The sequence below is a fragment of the Amphiura filiformis genome, chromosome 17 (genome assembly GCF_039555335.1).
Source record: "Amphiura filiformis chromosome 17, Afil_fr2py, whole genome shotgun sequence".
Classification (NCBI taxonomy): Eukaryota; Metazoa; Echinodermata; class Ophiuroidea; order Amphilepidida; family Amphiuridae; genus Amphiura; species Amphiura filiformis.
In genome coordinates this window covers 13,934,720-13,956,477 of record NC_092644.1, presented here as the reverse complement: position 1 = coordinate 13,956,477, position 21,758 = coordinate 13,934,720, and the positions used below count along the sequence as shown (strand labels likewise).

At 38.9% G+C, this 21,758-nt stretch overlaps 2 protein-coding genes across 2 annotated transcripts in view; one reads left to right on the top strand and one right to left on the bottom strand.

Annotated features, from left to right (window-relative positions):
- Positions 1 to 318: 318 nt before the first annotated feature.
- LOC140137356 (cryptochrome-1-like) overlaps positions 319 to 21,758 on the top strand; it is an 81,458-nt gene continuing 60,018 nt past the window's right edge. Inside the window, exons 1-3 of the mRNA XM_072158995.1 lie at positions 319 to 396; positions 16,025 to 16,241; positions 17,205 to 17,399. Of these exons, the coding sequence (XP_072015096.1) occupies positions 16,027 to 16,241; positions 17,205 to 17,399 (410 nt within the window). The 5' untranslated portion in view covers positions 319 to 396; positions 16,025 to 16,026. The remainder of the gene's footprint in view (positions 397 to 16,024; positions 16,242 to 17,204; positions 17,400 to 21,758) is intronic.
- On the bottom strand, positions 4,003 to 4,620 carry LOC140136989 (craniofacial development protein 2-like). Its single transcript, XM_072158651.1, has one exon. The coding sequence runs from the start codon at positions 4,618 to 4,620 to the stop codon at positions 4,003 to 4,005; it is 618 nt and encodes a 205-aa protein (XP_072014752.1).

The following is a 21,758-nucleotide window of genomic DNA, read 5'->3' as shown; positions in this document are numbered from 1 at the left end:
CATAACACCATAAAGCAACTATCTCAAAAAGAAAAAAGGGGGAAATGGAAAATGGGGGAAATTAATACTAAGGAAAAATGTTAATTTTTCCGGGAATCAATGTTAATTTGCATAAAACAAAAACAGGGATCAAAGTTTTTTTAAGGGAAAAGAATAACCTCATGATGTCACTTGTGCCCCCCCCCCATCCATGATTATCGGTAGTCATTAGATTACAATATTTGCTTCAACTTCTAAATGCCATCAGTATTAAATGTCACAAGAGGGCATAAATGGTGACGGGCTGTGTATAGCTATTGTTTATTTCATAAGATTTGATTTTCATTTCATGCTGTGTACGTTCTGGTCATCTCTCTCTTTTTCTTTGTCAGTTATAAATTACAGCAATATCGTCAGGTAATTGTTTTGATAGATGTATTTTGTAAGCATGTGTGTATATAAACCCAGTTGAGGACTTGACTCAAGTTGTAGCAAGGGATTTGTAGCAAGTGCCAAGATGGTGCCCTAATCATGCTAATTTAGCCTGCTCTGCTGGCATTGCTCGAGAAGTCTAGCCAAGAATTTGCTCACCGATAGCTTCACATTCTAGGCTAGAGACCATTGCATTCAAAATCTAGTCGGATTCGCTGAAGCATGACACCGTGTAAAGCAATGGAAGTTCAGAAGTAAACACAGCCGATCACGACAGGCGATTGCAGCAAAAATGTTGCTAAAATTACACTTCAGCAAAATTTTAGACTGTCCAACATAGGCAAATCTTGCTCAAAAGATAGGGGGCCTACAGTTGACTCATCGAAATATTCATCCAATTCTCAAAATTAACAGAATAAATAACCTCCGGTGCAAAAAATTGCACCGCGGTCCGCCCAAAAATCGATACCAACGCACTCTATATGTGTGGAATAGGGAGACATGAAGTCCATGTACAAAGACCAGAATTACATTTCAAATGTACACCAAGGTATTCTTCCCTAACTATTTCACTTACCCTGTCACTGTTGCCCTAAACATCTTTGAAGTAAGCTTCCTTGGTTGTATTATGTCTCTGGAAATTTATTGGTCCAAATTTGTAGTCAATAATCCTGAAATTATGTGTCCTGCTTGTAAGCTACACCATGCTTCAAATGGTGTTGATCAAATCTGGCTCTCTTGCCTCTCAAAATGTCTGACAAAACAATCCCTAACTTTTGGCCTTTCATAAAGACATGTGTTATTCTACCAATACCCCACAGAACAGAGACTGTGACTATGAGGTTGATATCATGACATCACTAAATATGACACATCAGCAGTTGAAGCATGTGCTGACCATGTGCAGGTGAATGAACATGTGGACTCTCAACCAGTCTCTTGTTCAGCATGAATTGGGCTATTGACTACACATGGCAGGCCTTGTGCATGTGTCTAAGGTCTGAAAGGTTATGATTTTGGGTCATGTTGTGAACATATACAATGGACATGTACAGCTGAATTTGTCATGTGGATATTTAGACTTTTATCAATAAAGTAAGTACAAATTGGGGATCATATTTTTCAGATATGGAATAAGGACTTTGAGTGCATTTTGAAAGTGGTATGTGTGTGGGAATTTGTATAACTGGTGCAGTTATCACGTTTTGAAATATACACTCTTTGACAGCTCTCTCCGTGCCTGTTTGAATGCCTGGTTGTACCATGTACCCATGATGGTGTGAGCCGTCGTATCCGACAGATCTCCTTTCTCTCAAAGCTGGTTGAGGGTTCGATGTTTTCTGCGGTGGCTGACCAATCCCTGCTGTGAGGAGCGGCAGTGTCGTTGACAGTCAGGGCAGACATAATCAGTATTGCTTGGTGGAATTTGGCTTTGTGTAGCATGGCGGGCTGGCGGGCTTCCTGGAGGCGTCTTGATACGTCGCTGCTCGAATTTGCTAACACCAGCACGACAAGCGGATCGCCACTCTGGGACGGGTGAGAGCCTGACTCTCCCAAGATGCAGTAGGTATGTCACAAGCTTTCAGACTGGATTTAAGGACATCCTTGAATCTCTTGTGTTGACCTCCTCGTGAGCGCTGACCATTGACTAGCTCGCCATAAAACAGGGCCTTTGGTATTCTGCTATCATCCATGCGAACAAGATGTCCAGCCCACTGGAGTTGGCCTTTGATGAGGATTGCCTCGATACCTTCCGATTCACAGCGTTCAAGTACTGAGGTGTTTGGTACTTTGTCCTTCCATGAGATACCACAGATTTTACGAAGGCACCTTAGATGGAATTGGTCAAGTTTTCTCACATGCCGGCGATACCAGGTCCAAGAGACACTTCCATAAAGGAGGGTGGATAGCACAACTGTTCTATACACACCGAGCTTAGTACTGAGTCGGATGCCATGATCAGACCAGAGTCTGTGCTGCAACCGTCCGAAACTGGCACTTGCTTTGCTAATTCGTGAAGTGATCTCGTCATCAATGCATGCATTCTGTGAGAGGAAGCCACCTAGATAGCAGAACTTCTGCACAACCTTCAGTTGATCGTCGCCGATCTTGACGACTGGGTCTATAGGTGGGCTGCCTGGCTTTGGCTGGAACATGACTTCTGTTTTCTTAATGCTTATGGTAAGACCATAGCGTGTGGCTGCTCCAGCAAAGTCGTTGAGAATGCTCTGTAGATTCTCTTCGGTATAGGCAATCAGGCGCAATCATCAGCAAATAGTAGCTCACGCAGAAGTGATAGAGACACCTTTGTCTTGGCTTTCAGGCGTTGAAGGTTGAAGATTCCACCATCGCTTCTAAACCTGATCATGACTCCTTCGTTACAGTCCTTGAAGGCATTTTGAAGCATTGCAGAGAAGATGATGCTAAACAATAAAGGGGCCATAACACATCCCTGCTTGGTACCATTTGACACTGGAAATGCTTCCGATGTTGTCCCTAGGTCAGATATGCGGGCCATCATGCCATCATGAAATGAGCAGATTATCTTAACTACTCTTGGTGGGCATCCTATCTTCAGTAGTAACCTCCACAGGCCTTCACGACTGACAGAGTCGAAGGCTTTGGTGAGATCAACAAACACCATATACAGGTCTAGATTGTGTTCCCTGCATTTCTCCTGGACTTGTCTAGCTGCAAATAGCATGTCTGTTGTGCCTCTGCCAGCTCTAAAGCCACATTGACTCTCTGGAAAGGTGCTATCAAGATGGGTAGTAAGGCGATTGATGATCACTCTGGCGAAGATCTTACCAGCAATGCTTAACAGCGATATACCACGATGGTTGTCACAAATGCGTCTATCCCCTTTGTTCTTGTAGAGGTGTATTATCAGAGCATCCTTGAAATCCTGTGGAACCTCACCTTCTGCCCAGAGTTCTTTGAAGAGCCGCGTTAGCTCAGACACAAGCTTATCTCCACCAAATTTGTAAACTTCTGGGGGAATGCCATCCTCGCCTGGAGCTTTGCCACTAGAAAGCTGTTTGATCGCCTTTACTGTTTCTTCAACAGTAGGTGGTTGGTCGAGCTCTTCAATTACTGGGCTTTGTGGTATTTCTGCAATTGCCTCCTCAGAGATTGTTGACTGGCGGTTGAGCAGCTGGTTGAAGTGCTGAGCCCATCTCTCTGTGATGAGTGACGGTTCCTTGATCACAGTATGTCCATCAAGGTCAAGTAGTGGGCTGGTTCCTCTGGAAGAAGGTCCATAGACCGCCTTGAGCTCGCTAAAGAATTTCTTGATATTCTTTGTGTCAGCAGCTTCCTGTAATTCCTGTGTCCTGTCACGCCACCAGTTGTCCTTCATCTCACGTAGCCGCTTGAGCCTTTTGCTTCACATGGTTGTAGCGATCTTTCCTTGCCTGAGAGTCTTTGTTGTTGGCATACTCGATGTGAAGAGAGTGCAGTTCATCAAGCAGCGCGTCCACCGAGACATCCTTTTCATCAAACCAGTCTTTATGCTTCTTCTTTACATAACCCAGGGAGTCAGCTGATGCCTGATAGATCTTCGTGCGGAGCTCTTCCCAGTGGCTAGCTGCATCACTGTACTCGGTGTCTCACGAGGTCTCTGAGGGCAGATGCAATGTTGTCCCTGAGAGTGGCTTGTGCCTCACTGGTTGCAAGCTTGGTAACATTTAATTTCTTGGTTCGTTGGACACGTTGATGCTGTCGGCTCAGTTTGAGGCCGATGGACACTTTGCTTTTCAGGAGGGCATGGTCCGAGTGACACATTGATGCTTTGGCTGCACGAGTAAGTTTGACATCATGCCAGTCTCTCTGCCTAATGATGATGAAGTCAATTTGGTGCCAGTGACCAGAGCGTGGATGTCGCCAAGTTGTCTTGAAGCTGTCTTTCTGGGTGTACAGTGTGTTGGTAATGACCAACTGTTTCTCAGCACACAAGGTCAGCAAAAGGGTGCCATTTGAATTTTCCTTTCCAACTCCATGATGACCAAGGACTTTCTGCCACGCTGCATGATCTGATCCAACACGAGCATTGAAGTCACCAAGTAGAAACAACTTGTCAGAACGTGGTACTGATTGAATGATATGGTCCAGCTCCTCATAGAATTCTTCCTTGGCCTGGTCTGAGTATGCCATTGTTGGGGCATAAGTGCTGATGAAGGTAACGAAGCCACTATTCACTTTCAGCCGCATGATAGCAAGTCTGTCTGGGTCATCAACTTGCCTAACTTTGAAACTTCCTTCTAAATGAAGTTACAGTACATTTTATGTAAGATTCATATCTATCCTTTCATAAAATAACATTTTTCTTGTGAAAACTACAAAATTTCTTAATTATTTTGACGTTTTTTCACAGGTGTACAAAAACGCAAGCATGTCGGACGGAATTTTTGGAAACAAATAACAGGGGCTCCTTGAGCACTTATAATTCAATTGTTTTATTTCTTTGTACTTGCACAATAAATATACACCTTACTAAGTTGATAAATATAAAAATTAAAACCATATGTCATCAACTTTAGATTTCTTGCAATTTTAGAAATGTAAACACTAAATTTTCCGTCCGACATGCATGAATTTTCCAATAAGTTTTTCCTGTAAAAAACTACTCAAAATTGTATTTATTTATTCCTGTGAAGTATCCATGAATTTAATGTAGAAAATGAATCAATAGTTGTTTTAGTCAATTACCTTTAAAAAAATGGACAAATTAAGGGCTACATTTTTTTCCGTCCGACATATTCCGTCCGACATGTCGGACAGAATTCTTTACAAGGGCACATTTTGCATTGCCCCCATGCAGGATAATGGCATATTTTCCACTTTAAAATGACCAGTTTCATCACATGTACTTTCCTGCAGTCTGATTGGACAAAAGTAGGATGTTCTGTACAATGTACACGATATATGCAAATTAGCCTAGGATAATCTGTCATTTGTGCAGAACAAGGTGTACATGTAGCAGTTTTTCTGGCTTCTAATCTGCTCACACATGTCTGCTTACACTGGCTGTGTGTGTGTGTGTGTTCACTGTAAAGGTTTACAAGCTCATATTTTAATTCCAATTACTGACTTTTTTACATTATTTTGTGTAATTGAAAATAGATTAGTAGTCTGTAATTTTAAATCCCAACACTTTTCATGATAACTAAGGGCCCTGATGTAGGGCCTCAAGTACAATGTACATTGAAATTTGAAATTTTTAGCTAACAAGTTAGCGCTTCAAATACATGTGTAGGCCGACACACTCACTACATTGTACAATGTACACAGAGAAGAAAACATAAAGTGCATGCATGTCAGTTTATTATGTAAATGTCGAAGAAATAAATGCCACTATAGACTAAATGACTCATAGCCAACATAGCCACTCTGAGTGTATGGAGACTCAAGGCGGGTATTATGGTCTCAGGTATGGCATGTTTTTGTTTGTTTTAAACATAGTTTTCGCTAAAATCTACATCGATCAGAAGCTCATTTTGCCTGATACTGGTATCTTTACAATTACACAAAATAATGTGAAAGACTGCTCATCCCACAGTGCCCTGTGCAAAGCATGTATTTGCAGTCTGCACATAATTATGTGCTACATGTACATCTTGTTCTGCACAGATTAGGCTAATGAAAGTTGATTCTTAGTTTCCCGTCGCCCGCATCGCCTTTTCAATTTGACTGAAACTTTCATTATTTTTTATAAAAAAGTCAATTATCTGCAAATTGAGATGGCAATAACCAAAATTGAAACTCTCAAAATATCTGACATCCCCTGCTGATCATAATCAGCATTTTTCCTTAGTTGTAGGTAGAGGATGTAGTAAATAATGGAATTTAAGGGTTACCTCGTCATGTTTCAAGTGACTACAAAAATTGTAAGCACTTTAAAAAAAAATCCAAATTCAGATTTTTAAAAATCTGTTGCAAAATGTCTGTAATGATGATCTTAGCATTAATACCTGTTTTGAGATGGTCTTTCATCAACAATATCTAGGTAATAGCCATATAAACAAAAGTTTTGACAATAATGAAATTTTCCAAAATAATGAATAATGAAATCATGACCTCATATTTCACTGAAAAAAATGTGATTGGAAACTAATCATTTCACTTTATTAGCCTTATCCTAGGCTAATTTGCATGAATCGTGTACATTGTACAGAACATCCTACTTTTGTTCAATCAGACTGCAGGAAAGTACACGTGATGAAACTGGTCATTTTTAAGTGGGAAATATGCCATTATCCTGCATGGGGCCAATGCAAAATGTGCCCTTGTAAACAATTCCGTCCGACATGCTGGTTTTCATGTAGCCCTTAATCTGTCCATTTTTAAAGGTAATTGACTAAAACAACTATTGATTCATTTTCTACATTAAATTCATGGATACTTCACAGGAATAAATAAATAAAATTTTGAGTAGTTTTTTACAGGAAACACTTCTTAGAAAAGAAAATTCATGCATGTCGGACGGAAAATTCAATGTTTACATTTTTAAAATTGCAAGAAGTCTTAAGTTGATGACATATGGTTTTAATTTTTTATTTTGATTAACTAAATAAGGTGTGTATTTATTGTGTAAGTACAAAAAAATAAAACAATTGAAATATAAGTGCTCAAGGAGCCCTTGTTAATTGTTTCCAAATAATCCGTCCGACATGCTTGTGTTTTTGTATACCCATGAAAAAACGTCAAACTAGTTAAGAAATCTTGTTGTTTTCATAAGAAAAAGTTTATTTTATGAAAGAATAGATATGAATCTTACATAAAATGTATTGTAACTTCATTTCTAAGAAGTAAGTTTCAAAATTAAGCAAGTTGGGGACCAATTTTCAATTCATTATCATGTCGGACGGAATCTAGCATGTCGGATGGAATTTGTCAATATTTCCATTATTACATCTTTAATAAATAGAGGTCAATACTTTTAAAGTATATACAGCATTAGTACATGACCTTATCTTTATAATGCAGGTAAAAAACATTAAATTTTGAGAAGTTGCTAAAAAAGTCAACATTTCATTCCGTCCGACATGATGCATTCCGTCCGACATGGCCCATTTTTTTGATGTTGCTGTTTCCATGACAAGGGTTGTTTAATAAAGATTGTATGAGAAATTCAATTTATGAATGTTCCTTTGACTATTTGGCAGTGACTTTATAAGATATTGTTGTAACTTTCGATAGAATATCAATTTGAATGTCAAAAGCCTGGGAACCCCATTTCTATCGATTCCGTCCGACATGGTCACTTTTTCCCGTCCTACACGAAGCCATCAAGGATTTTTCAGACAATACTGCCATAGCATGATAGCTATGTACCATATCCATACCCATGTAAAATAAAACCAGTCCAGTACTTCTGGAACAAAAATGACAGCCATATTTGCTATCAAATTCCGTCCGACATGATTACGACAATTTTGAAACAGGCCCGTGAGCTTGTCAAGGAGTTTAAGATGTTGGTTCCGTATGGCGAACCCAACTCCTGATTGTCTGGCTTCACTGGCTGGCTTGCCACTCCAAAAGAATGTATAGCCACATCCATGTTCTTCAAGTTGTGAAGTGTCTGGGAGGCGAGTTTCAGAGAGCGCTGCTATATCAATGTTATAACGCTTCAGTGCTTTTGCTACTACAGCTGTTCTGCGTTCAAGGTTGTTTGGGTTGTCCTGAAGGGTCCGGACATTCCATGCTGCAATATTGATATTTGTTATTCCTTTACGTTGTTTACGTTTGATTCTAATTCTTGCTCTACCGCTAAATTGGATAATCAGCTCGCCACGGTGAACGAGCAGATTACAAGTGGAATGAGCTTTTTTAGGAATCCTTTATCATCCCCTCCTTCCGGGAAAGCAGTGCTGTCCCGTGGGCTGGGCTGCTTTGTCACTCGGGCAGGATACAAGATGAGTCGTCATTCCAAGTCGACGTCAAAGCGACCATCACACCCGAGTCGCCTACGTGGAGATTCATGGCTAGAGGCTCCCAATATACACTCTTTGACAGCTCTCTCCGTGCCTGTTTGAATGCCTGGTTGTACCATGTACCCATGATGGTGTGAGCCGTCGTATCCGACAGATCTCCTTTCTCTCAAAGCTGGTTGAGGGTTCGATGTTTTCTGCGGTGGCTGACCAATCCTGCGCGGGAACGGCAGTGTCGTTGACAGTCAGGGCAGACATAATCAGTATTGCTTGGTGGAATTTGGCTTTGTGTAGCATGGCGGGCTGAGCGGGCTTCCTGGAGCGTCTTGATACGTCTTGACAGCTCTCTCCGTGCCTGTTTGAATGCCTGGTTGTACCATGTACCCATACACTAGGTATGGGTACATGAGACCAGGTATAAACGCACTCTAGCATCGAATGCGTAACTGTTGTGTGCAAATTCGAAGCTAGAGTTCTCGAGTAATGCTGGCAATCACAACATTATGCTTTATATGTAAGAAAACTAATTATCAAGCACGAATCATGTGGTTTATTTAAAACAAACTCATAGTGACCATAAAAACGAATAAAAACATCCGTCTCTCAACACACGATATTCAAAATTCCCAGGCACCGAAATTGTGGCTCTAGAAGTCTAGCCAAGAATTTGCTCACCGATAGCTTCACATTCTAGGCTAGAGACCATTGCATTCAAAATCTAGTTGGATTCGCTGAAGCATGACACTGTGTAAAGCAATGGAAGTTGAGAAGTAAACACAGCCGATCAAGACAGGCGATTGCATCAAAAAGTTGCTAAAATGACAATTCAGCTAAATTTTAGACTGTCCAAAATATGCAAATCTTGCTCAAAAGATACACTTGACTCATCGAAATAACTTTCATCCAAATTTCAACATTTTAAAATGTAGAATCAATAACCTCTGGTGAAAAAACTTAAAGCAATTAAAGCTCTCTAGCATCGAATGCGTAACTATCGCGTGCAAATTTGAAGCTAGAGTTCTTGAGTAACGTGTATCTAATGTAATCCCAGCTGGCATGGGTATTTAAATGTATTTTTACATAGTGTTTTATTAAGTATGTTGTATACATGTGCAATTCTATCTTATTATCTGTATTCCATATTTAATTTTAATGTATGTGTTTTTAAAAGATTTTGATGTATTTTGTTTGACCCCTGGGCACCCCTGAAAAACAGTGCTTGCACTGATGGGGTTTCCCCAGGCAAAATAAGAACTAATAAAATAAAATAAAATAACGAAATTGTCTAGGGCAATGACGTTGACGTCCTGTAAACACAATGAAGGATGACGACCGGGATGACGACAATTGAGCACAAATAACCATTATATCATTGCACTTAGACCATATCGGCGCGGGAATTTTGAATATAGCATGTTGAAAGCCGACTGATTTGTTTTTATGGTCAATATGAGTTTGTTTTAAATAAAACCATGTGATTCGTGCTTGATAATTATTTTTCTAACATATAAGGCATGATGTTATGATTGCCGGAGACTCCTTTTAATGTTTTAGCAAGTTTGCTAGTAAAACACTCACTTTAGAAACTTGTGTCACTGATGTATGTCGTCTGTGATTGCTAACCTGTGTAATTTGCAATCTGGATCTGGATATTTATGACAGTAGAACAACACCTATAAAGGCAACATCACCAACTTCTTGCTAATATAAAGTGGATGGACGCGGCTACAAAATTAATTTATCTGGAGCTGAATTGCTTTTTTAAAGCTGACAAGTGTTGGTGTCTCAGGGGCGTGCCCAGAAACCGGGACCTCGGGGGGCTGAAGTCTGAACGAAAAATGTTAAAAGGTTAAACATTGGCGCGTCACCGCCGCAGTCATGATTGCGCGACAGGGGGATGTCTGAGGGTGGATGTGCCCCCTCAGAATTAGAAAATTTTTGAAAGTGAAAGCCCCAATGGAGCCATTTGGTGCATTTTTTTTGGTTATTTTCAGAGCATTATATTTTAACAGATTTCCAACTGAGCTGCAAATTTTAGTTTTATATATGAATCAATAACTCGCAATCAAAGCCTAAATGAAGGCATTTGGTGCAACATTTTTACATTATTGTTGGTTATTTTGGAGCATAGGCCTATTATATGCATCTACATATTTATAGGAATATTTTCCATTCAGCTCCATTCCCGGAAACTTTGAACGAAAAAGTGGCTATAAAATGCGTTCAAATTTCCTTCAAAATTTGTGAAATAGGCCTATGGATCCACTTTTGGGGCGCTTTTTTCTCCCCTTTTGATTTTAGGGGGTACTATGCCCCCTGCCCCCACTGGCTATGCCACTCTCACTCCCTCTCCCTCCCTCTCTCTCTCCTCCTTCTCCCTTCTCTCTCTCTCTCTCTCTCTTTCTCCCTCTTTTTTTTTTTTTAAGACCCGGGGCTGCAGCCCCAAAGCCCTCCCCTGGGCGCGCGCCTGTGTCTCAACAACTCTCTGGCAAACTATTCCATTTGGGTATGGTTGCTAGAAAGAAGGTGTCCTGTATCGTCTGGTTTTGTACCTAATCTGAGTGAATTTTTGTTTGTTTTTGTGCCCTCTTGTTGCCCTACATGTAGTCTGGTGCTTGATGTGGTATGATGAGTCTATATCTACCAGGCCATTCTTGATCTTGTAGAACATAATGTTATGCTGGATGTGACGCTTAGTCTGCAAAGACTTCCATTCCAGTTCTGTGAGAGTTCTGGTGATTGTACCCTCTTCCCTGCTGTACTCCCTTTTGCAAAATCTGGCAGCAATTGTTTGCACTCTTTCTAGTCTGTTGGAGTTAGTTTGGATCTTTGTGTCCCATGCAGAGGCGGCATATTCTAACAATGTCCGCACAAGCGTTGAATAAGCAGTTGTTTTAACTTTATGGAGCAAAGATTTCTTCGTACGAGGATCTGATCTGGAAATTACTGGTCAACACTTAGAGTGGGGCCAAACGATCAGGGTTGATATTGTGCACAGCTGTTGTTGTTTAGTCAAACTTTTGGAGATGGTCGAGTACTTGTGTCTTGAATTTACTTGGTTCAGTTAATGTGGTAGGGTAAACTGTTCCAGTCAGAAATTGTTTGATGGAAGGAAGAGGTGTTTTAAACAGTTCTTGTTTGCAGATGGTGATGCGTTGGCATGTGAGTGCCTTGATGGACGACAGAGTGGCTAATGGAGGTCATCGACTGGTAGGGGCAGGAGTCCCATTCTTGCTTTCTGGAAAATTGTAAGCCAGTTTGCAGTACTGGGGGTGTCTGTTTTTGAGAGAGTACGTACCTCTCCAGTTCATTCAACATGTGTGTGTGACGCTACTGGTCTGCCTATAGTCATTTGACACAAAACGTGCAGCCCGCCTCTGCACCATCTCGATTCTGTTGGTGAGATCAGCTTGTTGCGGATCCCACACAGATGATGAGTATTCTACAAGAGGGTGTAGTAATGACATTTGTTTCATTTGTTTTGTGCATGAATAGAGATTCTTTCTTATGAAGTTGAGGTTTTTGTTTGCGACTCAGGGCTGTTTATTCTTCCGTTAATCACCCCCAAAGGGAGGGAATAATTTTACCCCTTTGGGGAAGAATTTTGCATTTTGAAAAAGACAAAAAAGAGAGGGGAAAAACAGAAGAAAGTCAACAGGATTCAAGGAAGATTAAAAATAACATTAACTAATTTGGGGGAAAATGTATAACTGGAACATGTATTATTATGTTTTATGGTATTTTTGGAATGAAATAGATGGTCACTGGCTGGCAGTGACTGCTCTACAGGGTGGGTGAATTCATCAAGGTACATAAACATTAGCATATATGTAGTGGTCCCTTAGCTTTTACCCATTCCCATCCCAAAAATAATTATTTGAGGGAAACCATGGACTTTATCATAAAACAGGGAAAAGTTGGGTCAGTAATTCTTCCCTGCCTGGGCAATAGTGACTAGTGGTCATACTATATAGGTAATAATGCACAGTTTGCACACTAATATTAAGGGAGCTCTGCTTTGCATATTTCATACAAAATCCATTTTCTTTTTAGTTTGGACATCTGCCTATCTAGGGAAGCATTTGGGATTCTAAGGGAAGAACCATCAATTAGTTAACAGCTCTATTGTCCAAGTTTATCTTCCCCTTTAAACCTCAGCTTCAGATCCAAATCCTTGATTATTCTTCCCTAGATGCAATAGTTCAGTGGCATTCTCCGAACTCTGCAACAGAAGAATTTTAATTCTAAGGCTTTATAAATCAGGGGCATGCGAGCCACCACATATATAAAAGAGCTCATAACACCTAGCAAAAAGCTGCAATTTGGGAAGATCCTATACTCTTATACTGAGCAAGTGTACTGGTACAAAAAAGCTGAAAATCAAAACAAAAAAAGCAGAACTCTCACACCCCTGTAAATAATAAATCACAGCTAGCTCTGAAAATAATAAAGAGCCTAGAGGTGTTTACCAGCCTGTCTTCCCTTTGAACCATTAGTCCTTAGATGCAATGGTTCAGTGTCCAGACTGTACCATCTAGGAAAGCTTTTGATGTTGTTAGGGAAGACAGAATAGAACAACTCACAACACATCTATGTTCAGTCAGGGAAGGGAGGGAACAAGAAAATAAGGAAAAGTACATGTAGATAGCACCCGGGGGAGGCACTCGAATATGAAAGTGACATACCTGTGCCCACCAGCGTATGAAACTAGGGGTCTATCGGTGTGGAAATTTTCAGAAAAAAGGGGGTCATTCGGTGTTGGCAATGTCAAAAATGGAGTGATTTTGTATGGGAGCGCCTAAAATTTCACATCATTGACAATCAAAAATAGCTTTTTACCCAATTTTACAGTACAACATAGACAAAACTCATTTATTTAAATTTCAATTTTGAGGACTAATAATTGTTCAAGAAAGGGGGTCATTCAGTGTAGGCTACTGAAAAAAACAGAGTCATTGGGTGTAGGATTTGACAAAAATAACGGGGTCTTTTCATGGGCTCATGATGTATGTCAATATATGGGAGTGCCCCCCGGAGATAGCAACCAACCTAAAAATTTTCCCTTTTTGGTCCATTTTTGGAGTTTTCAGTTGGGGAAGAATCTGGGGACGGATGTGACACAGCGCGGAAGGGTGAGGGAATAATTTCAATTTTCTGGAAGAATAGACACCCCTGGTTTGCGTTTGATGTAATTTGATTTCTGTGTTTACTCCATGTTAGATTGCTGGATAAGTTCACACCAAGATAAAGGTTACAGTTGGTATCTGCAAGAACGGTATCCCCCAGTGTGTATTCAAAATATTTCTGGGTACGGGCATATGCATAGCAAAGCACTTTTTGTTGTCGATGTGCAATTGCCACTCGTTTTTGTCATTTCATTAGTGTGTGTATGATCAAACTCATTTTTTTATTTGTCTATAAATCACACAATTGTTGGCAAAGAGCCGAACCTCAGATTGAATATTTTGGGGGAAATTATTAATGAAAACTAGGCATAACAAAGGTCCCAGCACCGTACCCTGGGGAATGCCAGATACAACTTCTGTCCAAGCTTCTGTTTACAGTGCATAAGGAAACTTGCAATATATCCAGTTGTGGGTTTTGTTACGAATGCCAAAATGATTGAGAAAGTTGTTGGGAACCAACGGCCAAGTATGTATGTGAATGCATATTAAACACAATATAAACACATACACAGCACTTGTTGGAACTCCCGGTCTTAGCTGTGAGTTCCAATTATAGGAAGTGATATAAACCCAGTTCCAATAATTGAAACTCAAACGTTCAAAATGTATACTTACTATAATACAGTAGAACGTTTGAGGACGTATTCTCAAGTTGTAGCAAGTGCCAAAATGGTGCCCTACAGTGTTAATGCTTTGGCAAGTTTGCATTACTATAGATCTAGTAAAATACTCACTTTAGAAACCTGTGTTGTTGATATATACTGCTCCAAGAAAGTATCCTTACACTTGGAAAAATAATCACAATTTCAAAACTGAGCCATATTGGGGTAAATTTGTTTTTTTAATAGATACACTATCTAATCCGGCACATTTTGACACCCTATTGAATCCAATGTGACTTCAAGAAGCAAAGTTACTAGCATTTGATTAGGTGAAGGTCCCGTTTTAAAAGTGACACACTGGCCTATTCAAAACTCCATGGACTAGACATCTGGTTTGAGAGTGATAAATGGCTAATTTGTGTGTGCCTTTAATTTAAAACAAAAGGAACAAAAGAAAACTGAAACAAAAGAGCTGATAAATAAAAAGTTATGAAAAGCTGAAATGAATACTGCTTTAAATAAAGCTTAATTGAAGAAACTGTGTTGTCTCTTTGTTGCGCTTGTTGGAATCTTTTTGCGCCTTGTATAGGCCAGTTTGTCACTTTTTAAAACGGGAGCTTCGTCTATTCAATTGCTTGTAACTTTCCTTCTGGAGGTCACATTGGATTCACTGTGGTGTCGTAATGTGCAGAATTAGATAGTGCATCTATTATAAAAACAAATTTACCTCAATATGTTTCAGAAATTGTGATTATTTTTCTAAGTGTAAGGATACTTTCTTGGCGCAGTATATGTCATTTGTGATTGCATACATGTGTTTTCATATCATATTTTCCTACATGCCTTGCACCAGTAGGGAGTGTCGTAGTATCAAATACAGATACAAAGGTGAAAAACGATTACAAATGTGTAATTTGCAATCAATTTATGGAGCAACAAATTCTTTGTACCGATGGCTAAGAATGTATGTGAATGCACATATATATACACATTGTATACACATCACTTGCTTGTTGGAATAATATTTTTGATATTTTTCTTTATAATCTGCAATAAGCAGGCACCCAGGAGCTATTTACCCAATGGTCATAACATTTTGGCTCCTGGTCCACACTAAAATCATATGAACCAAAAAAAAAAAAAAAAAATAGAGCCTGGTAGTTAAAGCAGGTTTTGTATTCAATGTGTACAATTGAAATTTAAATGACTCTTAGCTCTTTAAAAATGGTTCCTGGATCACATCACAGGTTCCTGATAATCACAGGACCAAGAGCTGCTTTATCCAAATGTGTGGCTCCTGGTCCAGATCTGCATATTTTGAGGCTTCCCTGCAATAATATTTTGTCATATTGTGCTGTTGTTTAATATGCCTGCGGATGTTTGAGCCTGGTCGTGTACCTTCTCAACCCTCCTGTGTGGCCTTAACGGGTTCCTTTTCAATATATCTGTTTTTATGTGTTTAATTGAAATGATGAAACTAACATTAAATTATGAAAATCATTGATGAAAGATTATATTTAGGCAATCATTGTGAATTAAGTCATTAAATGAACAGCCTGTGCTTTTTTCTGTGGCCGATAAATAATAACAAAATGCAGAGATTGTGAGTCATCCAAAATTTCAGAGTGAATTGATTCAAAAGACTTGATGGGTCAAAATTGTTTAGCAATGTTCATGTTTGATCTTCACAGAAAACCCACTCCCGAGTTTGGACACACAGTGAATATGGGCAAACAGGCGATTAAAAAAATCTAAAGCCTTTTTATTTGACGCTATATCCACTTGCTTGAAAAAGATGAAACCCTTCATTATTTGTGAGTACACAAGTTGGTCAAAAAGTTAAGCACATCAAGATTGTTGTGATGCTTAAACAAGGTTTTTCTTTTCTGTTTTTCAGCAATGGCTCACAGAACCATACACTGGTTTCGTAAAGGACTTCGCATCCATGACAACCCAGCCCTGTTGGCTGGCCTGGACGGGAGCAAGGAATTCCGTCCTATCTTTATTCTTGATCCACATTTTGTCAGCTCTGGACTTGTTGGAGCAAATAGATGGCGATTTCTGTTAGAGTCGCTGCAAGACTTGGACAACAGTTTCAAGACGTTAGGATCAAGGTAATGGTAACTGTTTTGGGCTTTTTTATGTTTTCTTGTTTTGTTTTCTATCTTAGATTGAGGCCTACCATTGAAATAATATGTTTCCAGATTTTGGGTTGCATTGCTCCAGTGGGCTTGGTATGAAAAGCAAAAACATGTATAAAAAGCCCCATAGAATACCTGTACTACATCAGGTGTGGTAACCACAAATCACTATGTTTTTGTTCATACCATTTAAGTGAAAAATGTGACGTGTCATGTCAAAAGGAGACACTTTTGGGCAGGATTATAAATGGAGAAATAGCCAAAAATCTGTCGGGTGATTTTTTCACAATTTGGGTTTGTTGCGAATTAGTGATGTTATTAATGTTTAAAATATTGTCTGATGGTTTCAGACTGGAATATAACCGGCATCTTGTATTTTTTGAGACATTTTCAAGGTAATTCCTACTCTCCACATTGTCAATAATATTTTTAAAGGCCGATATCTCAATTTTCAATTTTATAATAACATAACTTACGAACTCAATATCTTCGCTTAGGTATGTCCGATTTCATTGGGGAAAATGGCATTGTGCAGCAAAATATATCAATACTTAAGATATGTAAAAACCTCAAAATTGATAACCTGCCCAAAAGTGTCTCCTTTTGACATGACATGTCACAAATATCTTGAGCATTAAATTTCACTGGGGTAATGAGAAAAATATGTGCTGTTTTATGATAATTCTGGGAATTTTCCTAAAATTGGGTGATTATGTGGATTTTCAGTGATTTTATTTTCCTGATGGAAGGAGGTCATTTAAGAAGTATAATTTGTTTTGCTTTGAGGTAGTTTTGGATGTTTACATAAAATGTTGTAATGTCATTGTAGTGAAAAGGAACATTCAGTTATAAGTCAATATAGTCATAGTACAAGTTTTCATTGCAAGTTTTATTTTAGTGCGTAATTATTAATTACGTCTATGTTTTTGGGCTCAGATTGTATGTTCTACAGGGTACACCATTGGATGTCTTGCCTCGCATCTTCAAAGAATGGAACATCACAAGGCTGACATTTGAGATGGACACAGAACCATATGCCAGGCAGCGTGATGAGGCAGTATGTCAACTGGCTGCAGAACATGGAGTAGAGGTTATACAGAGAGTTTCACACACACTTTTTGTTACTAGCAGGTTGGTGTACCATGTTTAGTAGAATTCTGTCAACTTATGAGAGTAACAGTGTTTTGATTCAATTTTAAGTTTACAGTGTTATATAAACTTGGTTAATTATTATTGATTTCTGAATTACGAATTAATCAGGCTTCAATTGCTCATCAGGTTCAGACAAGGATTCTGGGGTGCTAATATGCTATAGGATAGGCCAATCGGTTTGCAGTTTTTGCACAAATGAAGTCAGTCGCTTACATGTATCTCTCCAACATACGAAAGGCACATGATGTTAGATGTCAAGGCTGAGTATCATAAAGTGTAACTGTGTTACAATCGCAACCTGTAATCAAAGATTTGGAACTAAGTGTGATCGTGCATAGCAACTGCAATCAAAGGCTATCTGACATTTGTGAAAATTGATCAATTTCACTATTGGAGCAATACTGGATCATTGCTGTTTGCAGTTGCACACATAGTTAATTTTAGGATAAAAACTCCCCAGCTGCTGGTAAAGTGACTTATCTTTTAGTACAAAGATGGAATATGAGTGTCACAACCCTGGTTTGAACCCAAGGTTTTGTGTTTCACTTGGTACAATTTTAGTCTGTATTTGCCATAGAAGTAGTGGTGGAAGAGGATTAATTACTTAACGATTGAAAACAGTTTTTGAATGTATTGTCCTGCACTATAATTAGGCTGCACCAGGGGCGTAGCCAGCTATTTTTGGTCGGGGTAAAAAAGGAAATTTCGGGGACACAGACGAAAACAATTACAGTTGCATCATACAATACATAGAGATGTATGTCTTTCAGCTTCAAAAAAGGTCTTATTGGGACGATGTGCACTTTTAGTGCGCAAAAATTTGGTATTTTACACTATTTTCACCCATTATCAGGATGGAAATGGCTTTATCTTTACAATGGGCGCATGTACAACAATATTGTATTTTACACTATTTTAGCCTATGATCAGGCTGAATTTTGGTAGAAAAGGGGCTCCTTGCTTTCATTTTTTGTCAGGGGGCACTCTGCCCCCCTGCCCCCTGCTGGCTACGCTACTGGGCTGCACTTGTCACCTGTCATGTCTGTGTATGTGTGTAATCATAGATTGAGTACAATAGCCCTCTTTTCGAAGACACTAATAGTACAGGTGTGAGTGAAATGTACACAGACTCTGCATAATGTGAAATTTCCATAGAATTTACGATCCAGGTCTTTATGCCTATTCTTTGATAATCAGTGGTGCGATGCAAACTTACAGCATACGTCTAGTGCAGGGCGATAAATTCAAAAATTGTTTTCACCTATCGCTATAGTAATTAATCTTGTTACATCAATACTTCTACAGTGAATAGACCTATGGAATACTACATCATCAAAACATTGTCCACCAACATGGATTCCAAAGATTCAATTGATTCAATAGGCCACCCTGGTTGGTTTAATGGGTCTATTTAAATTGGCTTTTATAATTGCATTTTGATCACTCGTGCCTTTTTAGTCTTATATTGCTTGTCTTTTTTAACTGGTTTTAATATATTGGTTTTTGTATGTTTTAAGATTGTAAATTCAAATATTGTTCATCTTATTGTATGATTTTGTGAAATGTAATTGCAATCGCATTCCAAGGCATTTATTGTTTCTGTGCGCTGTGTTCACTTGTGAATGCGTATTGTGGTAACATTTCTCTTATTTAATTTGTGCATAATGCATATTGCATGGCTCCTTGCTTTTTTGATCTCAAAATTACTGTTGCATTTATGTTGTGCAATGTGTATTGTGTGCATTGTTACAAGCCGACGACGGATGTCGGCTTGTTCTGTCTCTTCTCAATTCTTCTTTCTTCTTTCTTCTTTCTTCTTTCTTCTTCTGGCAACCAATCAACTGCATCTAGCTTCGCAAAGGATTGACAGATTTCAACCAAAGTTGACCCAAATGACCACTGGGCTAGGCCAAACCTTCCATTTGACTTTGACCTCGCTGTGACCTTTGACCTAGCTATAATGGTCAAAAATGTGATTTCACAAAAAATGCTACTCCTTCCACAAATTTCATGCAATGATCATGTGACTCATGCATATGAATCAACATGTGGCAGTGCTTAAAACTTCCTAAAAAGAATTGAGGTCAAAGGTCATTAAGGGGGTCATTTCCGGTCTGAAAGCTAAAAATATTCAAAAAATCACTGTCTTTACAAAATATATAGCAGAGAGTCGCCATTAGCACACATGCATTGCTACTAGCCAGGGTCTTTAGGATGCCTACAGGTTTGGGGTCAAAGGTCATTAAGGGGTTACTTCGGTCAAAAACCAAAAATGTTCAAAAATTTTATCTCAAAATGTAAACAGACCAGAATAATATAACCAACATACATGAATCAGTGTTACCTGATGTATGCATGGTATTTTTATTTTGGGGTCAGAGGTCATTAAGGGTCACTTCCTGTTTTTAGCTGAATAACTTCAAGAATTTTTATCTCAAGAACTGAACATGTTAGAATTTTTAATTAAAATTGAAACAATGCATTTTGTCGGTGTACATAAGGTTTTTTTTTTTATTTTGGTCAAAGGTCATTAAGGGGGTCAAAAGGTCAATCAAAAATTTTCAAAAATCAAAATCCATGTATAAGTTCGATTAAGCTGAAATTCACCAGGAATATTTCTTATGACATCCTAAGCACAATGCAAGAGCAGTTGACCCCATCCGTGACCCAGGGGTCAAGTTATAGGGGTCAAATCGCGGCTTGTATTCAGCGTCTGTTGACTCTAGTTTGCTATTTTTCGTTTTTTCTAATGTATATTTCACAGTCAATTGCATTTTGTTCGATCTTGCCTTTTTAGGCTCATGCTGTGCAATAACTTGCTTGTCTTTTTAAAACTGGTTTTTAATATATTGGTTTGCTTGCTTATATCGAGGGGTTTCCTCGAACTTTGTGTATGTTTTAAAATAAATTCAAATATTGTTCTCATATTTTACAAATGTATGTGCTTTTAATACCATGTTTTGTAAAAGCGCCTTGAGTTCTTTTGATGTAATTAGCCATATAAGAAATAAATATTATTATTATTATTATTATTATTATTATTATTATTATTATTATTATTATTATTATTATTATTATTATTATTATTATTATTATTATTATTATTATTATTATTAATTTTTGCACCATTGAGACAATGGGTGATGTCAACATCTGGATGCACTAACACATAGGTACCAACTTTTACTGCATGTGTACGCATACATGAATGTGCAGGATTGATGCCGCATTGGGATGTGAGATATATAAATTGTGAAATTAAGTATTTTGTTTCTATGAATAGTTACTATGTTTGTTTTTTATGCCTCCACCGCGAGGCATACTGTTTTTGCAATGTCCGTCCTTCCGTGCTTCCGTGCCTCCGTCCTTCCGTCCTTCCGTCCGGATGCGATATCTCGGGCATGGATGGGCGGATTGATTTCAGATTTTCAGGATAGGTGGGTCATGGTCAAAAACTCTGGCTACTTTTTTTTTTGGGTGAGGTTCAAGGTCATATACTGAGGTAAAAGGTCATTTGAGGTCAGAGGGCCCATTTTCCTTATTTACCTCTTTTCTCGGAGACTGGGGGTCATACGTTCCTCAAACTTGGTGGGTGGGTGCATCTTGACCCCAGACAGAACAAGTTTATATTGGTTAGTGGGTCAAGGTCTCCTGAGGTCATGCAGGGGTCATCTGAGGTCAAATTAGCAAAAATAGTCATATGGCCATGAAACTTGGTAGGTACAGTCAACATTTAGAGCCAAATTTTTGGAAGGTCATTTTGGGGTCATCTGGGGTCACCCAGGGGTCATCTGAGGTCAAATTAGTAAAAACTGTCGTATGGGCATGAAACTTGGAGGGTACAGTCAACATTCAGAGCCTAATTTTTTGAAAGTCATTTCGAGGTCATCCAGGGTCACCCAGGGGTCATCTGAGGTCAAATTAGTAAAAACTGTCGTATGGGCATGAAATTTGGTGGGTACAGTCAATAGTCAGAGCCAAATTTTTTGGAAGGTCATCTGAGGTCATCCAGGGGTCATCTGAGGTCAAATTAGTAAAAACTGTCGTATGGGCATGAAACTTGGTGGGTACAGTCAACATTTAGAACCAATTTTTTGGAAGGTCATTTTGGGGTCACCAGGGGTCATCTGAGGTCAAATTAGTAAAAACTATCGTATGGGCATGAAACTTGGTGGGTACAGTTAACATTTAGAGCCAAATTTTTGGAAGGTCATTTTGGGGTCACCAGGGGTCATCTGAGGTCAAATTAGTATAATTACTATATGGGCATGAAACTTGGTGGGTACAGTCAACATTTAGAGCCAAATTCTTGTGCGGTCATTTTGGGGTCACCCAGGA

Coding starts and splice junctions, on each gene's coding strand:
- LOC140136989 (XM_072158651.1), bottom strand. CDS start 4,620: ATGCGGCTGAAAGTGAATAGTGGCTTCGTTACCTTCATCAGCACTTAT.